The sequence below is a fragment of the Sinocyclocheilus rhinocerous genome, unplaced genomic scaffold (assembly GCF_001515625.1).
Source record: "Sinocyclocheilus rhinocerous isolate Xijiao unplaced genomic scaffold, SAMN03320098_v1.1 scaffold69, whole genome shotgun sequence".
In the NCBI taxonomy this organism is placed as follows: domain Eukaryota; kingdom Metazoa; phylum Chordata; class Actinopteri; order Cypriniformes; family Cyprinidae; genus Sinocyclocheilus; species Sinocyclocheilus rhinocerous.
Genome location: NW_015667272.1, coordinates 384538 through 391645, shown reverse-complemented (window position 1 = coordinate 391645; position 7108 = coordinate 384538). Strand labels below are relative to the sequence as shown.

General features: G+C 35.4%; 1 protein-coding gene across 1 annotated transcript in view; it reads right to left on the bottom strand.

The window, feature by feature from the left end:
• The window catches only part of LOC107733487 (prefoldin subunit 1), a 20868-nt gene extending 14650 nt beyond the window's left edge, over positions 1-6218 (bottom strand). Inside the window, exons 1-3 of the mRNA XM_016545119.1 lie at positions 6123-6218; positions 5309-5475; positions 5134-5218 (exon numbers count right to left, since the gene is read on the bottom strand). Coding sequence (XP_016400605.1) covers positions 5134-5218; positions 5309-5475; positions 6123-6155 — 285 coding nt within the window. The 5' untranslated portion in view covers positions 6156-6218. The remainder of the gene's footprint in view (positions 1-5133; positions 5219-5308; positions 5476-6122) is intronic.
• Between the last annotated feature and the right edge of the window lie 890 nt (positions 6219-7108).

Genomic DNA, 7108 nt, shown 5'->3' with positions numbered 1-7108 from the left:
TTAAGACAACCAGCTTCAGCATATTTTTCAGTTTTCTCAACTTGTTGTTTTCAGTTTATACAACAAAAAGTTGAGAAAACTAAAAAAATCTGCTGAAGCTGGTTGCCTTAAACTTTTAAGTTTTCTCAGCTTTTTATTTTTTTACAGTGTATCAAGGGGCTGTGACACAATTCGTCTGCACTGATATCTCACATTCTGCTTAGATATGATCAATGTACTGTTGACATGAGGTGGGATAATACTGAAAGATGAGTGAATTTTACAGTAATCCAGACATTCATGGACTGGTTAAAAGTTTATTTAGACTGATAAGTAACTGGATCATTCTTAAAGCATCTCTAAACCAACATTGTGCATTGTATAAAATTAACAGTATTTTTAGAACATGGGTTTAAATTCCCATCATAAGGAAATAAATACTTCCTCTCATCCTTCATGAAATTTTCCAAACTTGCATAGTCTTAAAATATCTTTCAAGCATAATGAATAGAAGCACGTCTCTTGCTGTGACACCTCAATGACAGGCTGCACTGTTTCATTAAAACGTTGGACCTGACTGGGGTCATATATAGAGTAAGAAAATGCAAATATGGGGTTTAATAAAGTTTCCAGCGAAAGCCTGCTGCATCCCACTCATGTCATGCAAGTTAAAAATAACTGCACTGATCTAGCTGTTTGACACAGAAGGCCTCTGATCAGAAAGCAGGACCTCCCATGAGGCTACAGGTGGTCACACACACACGCACATGAATTTCAGGTAAACACCTGAACAGCTGCCTTTTCACTCTGTCTTTAACAATGACATCAGTGAGAAGCATGTGAACTTTGTCTGGACGCTTTTGTTCACTTTGCGACTGATGTGGTCACAAAATCAAAGCTCAGGATCTGCTTCATGTGCTGCATAGCAGTATGCTAGTGTTACACAGAGGATCTGAAATAAACACACATTAAGCACCAAATACGGTCAATTTTGTATTTGGTTGGTAATTTTGCAAGCACAAGCAGTGTCGTAATTTCATTACGGACTGGATTCTTAAACTGTAGTAATATGCATTTGAACAATGACCACAGAACAAAGTGTAATGCGAGGTACTAAGTGCTTATGCTGTTTCATGTCTGAGAGATGCTTTCTTCAGCTTGTTAATTATGTTTTACTATTATATTCTATATTATGTTCTATGTATATTTTACATTATAAACTAAAATTCATAGACATGTTTCCATTTTGCAAAACTGTTTGTCTTAACAGTGATCAAGCTGTCATTAAAGAAAGAAGTGCTGTAATAAATTTTGAGTAAAATATGTGTTATGGGAAAAAATTTTAAAGTTTGGGGTTGTAAGATTTATTTTTTCCATGTTTTTGAAATGAGTCTCTCCCCAAAGCTGCATTTATTTCACAAAATTACAGTTAAATGGTAATATTATGAAATATTATTACAATAAAAAAATATATTTCAATATATTTTTAGATCATTTATTCCTGTGATTGCAAAGCTGCATTTCTAGCAGCCATTACTCCAGTCTTCAGTGTCACATGGTCCTTCATTAGTTTCTTATTATCAAAGTATTTTTGTGGAAACTCTGATACATTTTTTCAGATTTCTTTTATGACTTAAAAAGTTCAAAAGAACAGCATTTATTTAAAATGGAAATCTTTTGCAAGATTATATGCCTTTATTGTCACTTTTGATCAATTTAATCCATCTTTGCGGAATAAAAGAATTAATTTCTTTAAAACTTTTGATCAGTAACGTACACAATAATTATATTTTAGAAAAAGTAACTGTAATAGGATTATAAAAGACTTACTTACAGTAATACATACATTTCATAAATAATAAAATAATATAGCTCTTTAAAAGAATGGTTGACTTTTAAATTTGGTTACAGTATTATTTATAAAACAAAAAATGAATGATCAGAAAGAAATCTGAATGCATTATACTTTTATTTATTTAATCTACAGCCACCTTGGACTTTGCCTATAATATCTAAGCTAAATTAGGACGCAATTAGAAATCCCTCAAAAAACGAACAAACAAGCAATCCAATTTCAGAGGAACTTTGAAAGAGCAGATCATTTAAATTTGAGGCTGGTGATACCAGAAAACCTGTGACAACATCTACGATACATTGCCCCACAAAAGGAAAAACATGATGAGCCACTGAATCAATTGCATCAGTCATTTTCATAAAAGCCCACGCGTCGATGATGACGATGACATCTTACATCACAATTTCCTACAATGAGTTCTTGGTAAGTCAAATCAAGAATGAATACATCAGCCCTTACACAATTTATTTCAGACCACCTACAAACTTCAAGTGCAGCTTTCTCGGACTGTCAATGGATAACCTCACAAAATCTTCAGTATTTCACAAAAACAAACATGGTGGGGTTGGCTGAACATTGTTCACAAATAAGGACTTCATACCAAATAAAGCAAAAGTCCAGGCGAAAGGATGACAGCACTAATAATATAACATGCAGCATGTGAATGTTTATGAGAAGATAAGTATATCATGAGGGCTCTGTAGCTCATGTGGTTTTACCATAGTGATGGGAACACTCACTGTGATGTACGCCTATCATTTTAACCACACATACCTCCCCCTGAACACACCATGGAGCTAAAACGAGACTGGGGCTTCTGCCCACAAACACCAAGTGTGAAATTCTGAGTGTACTTGCAAAACTGTGGGAGAAGCACGCAAACACAGCTCAGGGGAAAAAATAACCGCACAAGCATTTGAGTTTCTAAAGAAACAGAAGTTAAGCATGCCTGCCGTGTAAACACTTACACACTCACTTACACACAAAACAAATTATCTCTGCATCAACATACTATTTATAAACTAATTTGCATAAAAAATGTGGTCCAGTGTCATTAATAAAAATAAATTTTCTAATTGTTCAAACATCTTTGTAATAGAATCATGACAAAGTAATTCAACAAGCTATTTAAAATGTGTGCGATAGTTTATTGAGCATTTTCTTTGAACAGTTTTAAATGTCAGTTACTGAGCTCTTGGAGGGAGTTTGATTGTCTTGACTGTCGTAACCGAACGGGACACTTACTGAACGCGCTCTCCTCCACATCACGAGTAGACACGCCCCTTATTGCTGATTGGCTACAAGTTTGTTTTGCGATTCGGCCCGAATCAGTTTTCTAAAGTGTTTTTGAAAAATCACATACCCTGCCTTATAAAGGACTTAAATATTCATCTATACCTCACATTGAACTATGGAACAGCTTCAGAACACTTGAAATATAGTGCACGAAAACTTTATGGTGCTATTGTTTTTATGCCTTTTGTGGGGCTTAACAATAACACAGAATAGTACTCACATTATCGGATTTGGATCGGTCTCGTCTGACCGATACCCGATCCGGCAGAAAATGATACCGATACCGATACTGAGTATCGGATCGATGCATCCCTAATTTGATCACAAGTGGTCAACCTAAATGCATTACCACTTACACCACATGCACTTCAAAAGAATCTCCTGTGACCACTTGTGATGGAATTTCATTTCATGAGTGCATATATAACTATGTCACTATTTCAATGCATGTACACGACTGTTCAAAAGTTTGGGGTTAAAAGAAGTCTTTTATGCCCACCAAGACTGCAATTATCTGATACTAAATCAGTCACACTTTATTTTTAGGTCCAATTCTCACTATTAACAAACCATGAACTATGACTTTTGCCTCAATAAACTCCTAATATGCTGCTTATTGATAGTTAGTAAGGTAGTTGTTAAGTTTAGGTATTGGGTAGGATTAGGGATGCAGGGATATGGTCATGAAGAATATGTGCTTTATAAGTACTAATAAACAGCCAATATGTTATTAATAGGCATGCTAATAAGCAACTAGTTAATAATGGGAATTGGTCTTTATACAAAGCATCAATTTCTTAAAAAACTTTTAACAGTTATAAAATAATATTATTAATAATAATATACATACATAAAAAGAGAAAACAAATTCTGCAATATATCCTAATTTAATTTTTGCTATATCTGAATTGTATCATTGCTGTTTTTAAACACAAATAAGTTTATTAACTTAAGGGGCCGTCAGACGGACACAAACACTTAAAGGGATAGTTCACCCAAAAATGAAAATTCTGTCATTAATTACACCAAACCTGTAAGACCTTCATTCATCATCGGAACACAAATTAAGATATTTTTGATGCATTCCTAGAGCTCTCTGACAAAAACGTATGCTGTTCCGTGTCAGCAGCACCATACGCGGATACGCTGTTAATGTTGTTTACGCTTTGATTTGAACGTAAACAACGTATCCGCGCACATACGTTGCACGTGTTATTTACGTATGTGATACTCTCCAAAACACAAAGTGTGCAGCTTTAAAAAAACGCAGATATTTTTGTCTGCTTTTTGTGTGTGTGTGTGCACATCGGGGTGGGACTCCGTCGTGCGCAACACAAAGAGCAGAGGAGAATTGTAAACGCGTGACCATGTAGAGACAGAAATGACATTCCTTTGTGTAAATAGGATAAATAACATAAGGCTATTAAGTTTGTTTAATAAAAGAGCAAGTTATAGACCCGTTTCTTAATAGGAAAGGTAACCTTAAATTAGGGCTGCACGATAAATCGCATGTGATTGTCATGCGCATCTCGTCAGTAAAGCCGCTGACAAGCTACGCAATATTGTGTTCATAATTGCAGCATTCGATTATGAACGCGATATTGCGTAGCTTGTCAGCGAACTACGGCTCTGTGTATTAAATGCCGCTCCATCTGAAAGCATGTGATGGAGATTTACTACTAATCACAGAACCGGCTTTATTGACGAGATGCGCATGACAATCACATGCAATTTATCTTGCAGCCCTACCTTAAATGACTTCTGTTGTGATCTGGCACTATATAGAAAATACAATTAAATAAAATTAACTTGACCTTCAGTTATATGTTGTTATATTAGGGGGGCACAACTACCTGTACTAAACACTGAACACTTGTGATTGGATCTCAACAGATGGATGTTAATACCAGATGTAGACATGTAAATCAGTATTCCTGATAGGTAACACAGCTTTGAGGTGCATGACAGTGTGTAACTGACATGTTTTTGTACTCCTAACTTACCTCAAGCTCTTTGATCTTCTCATCTGCCGTCTTCTGCTTTTCCAAAAGCTGATTGGCGATCTCATCTTTTGACTGTAAAATGAACCTGGGAAAAAGTGAGAAGAAGGTCAAAACAATGAACAGAGTAAAAAATTCTCATTCAGGGCAGCTTTTACACCAACAAAAATGTACATACATGCGTCCCGCTCCCTCATACATGCGGGTGGTGTTAGGGAGTGACGTGATCTCTGCTTGCGTGAGGTTGGCGTGCTTCTTCATGCGGCTTAGCTGTTCGATCTGCAGGTCAGCCAGCTTCACCTTTTGCTGGGTGTCAATCATTTTAGCCTGCAGCTCTGCAAAGGCCTGTGGCATACAGATGTGTGGATTGCAGTTTGAGTTAAATGAGATTTTAAATGCATTATCATAATCTCTTCTCATGCCTTTAAACACATATTTGTATTGGATGTGAATGAGAAAGTTATTCTAGAGGAACCTGAGGAAGGGTACTACATACTCAACTATATGGACTAAAGTGCAGCAATGACAGAAACTTTCTACTAGTCTTTCTATTTTTGCAAAAAGTTTATAATGGATTGCATAGATTGCATCACAAATATCGTAGTTCCTTATAACCAGCAACAAAGTTAACGTCAAATAATCAACAATTAAACAAAATGAGAGATATATTCTGTAAGCTTCCTACACCAATTTATGTATGTATACATATTAATTTATAAAGGGTTCACAGTAGTAAAAGGCCTTCACAGTAGTAAAAGTGTAATGTCTGTGATATTTTGACATTGATATTTTGACATTGTGATATTATAAATAAAAATGAACAGGTTTCTAATGCACCGAGGTTGCATGTTGGTATATCACATTGCTTTTACAGTTCTATACCATAATTCTAATCTAGCTGAGCTTAAAACCCCCTTTACTTGCTAAATTTATACTGACGAAGCAATAAAACCGTTTAGTTTCTATGAATAAATCTGTAAACCCCTTTTTACCTTCTTCAACTCGAGATCTACGGGAGCCGCCATGATGCTGAGTAAAATGAGTCACTGCGCATGCGCAAGCTGGTCGCAAACCCTAGTGAGCGTACTTCCTAGACAGCATTTTCGGTTTCGAATAAACAGATGGTTCTCAAAAATTCTCCCTAGATAGGCAGCACGGTATGTTTATAGACAGTCTCAGTCTCAAAATAGTGCAGCACAGGAATCGCAAGTACACAAGTAACAAGATATTAAACGTGTGTAAAACTTAAGTATTTAATGTGATGTTAATGTAAGTGTAAATATGTAATGCTGTTACAGTGGCAATGCCACAAATGTTTCAAAAGCATATCATTGTGCTGCCCTTTCTATTTTTACAGCCAATTTTGCACTACATCTGGAATGTTTCACCTCAGTGAGACATTGCTCAAGAAAACCTTTGTAATTATCAACATACAAATGTATGAGATGTATGTCACGACATAAACTTTTTATATCCATACTCACCCCAGTGACCTTTCAGTAGTTTAAACCTTACAACATGCCTTTACATACCAGCATATCCCGACTCACTGCACTTAAATCGAGAAAAAAGTGACAAATATTATACCAGACCTGCATCTTTCCAGTTACTAATATAAACACTGAAAACAAGATCACAGACACTTAGAAAGTCACAATGTTTATTAAATTGAAACAACAGTAATATCATTGGTTGAAAATATTTCGTTATCATTGAAATTATTATTATCATTAAATGTTCCCTCCTGGTGGAATGACCTGCCCAACTCAATCCGAGCAGCTAAGTCCTTAGCCATCTTCAAGAATCAGCTAAAAACACATCTCTTCCATCTTTATTTTACCCTCTAACTCTAGCACTCTCGATTTTAATCTTCTTTTAAAAAATAATTTATAGACTTGCACTCTATTTATTTACTAACTGCTTATTTTCTTTAAAAAAAAAAACTAACACTAGCTTCTCTAATCTTTTTGTATTCTAT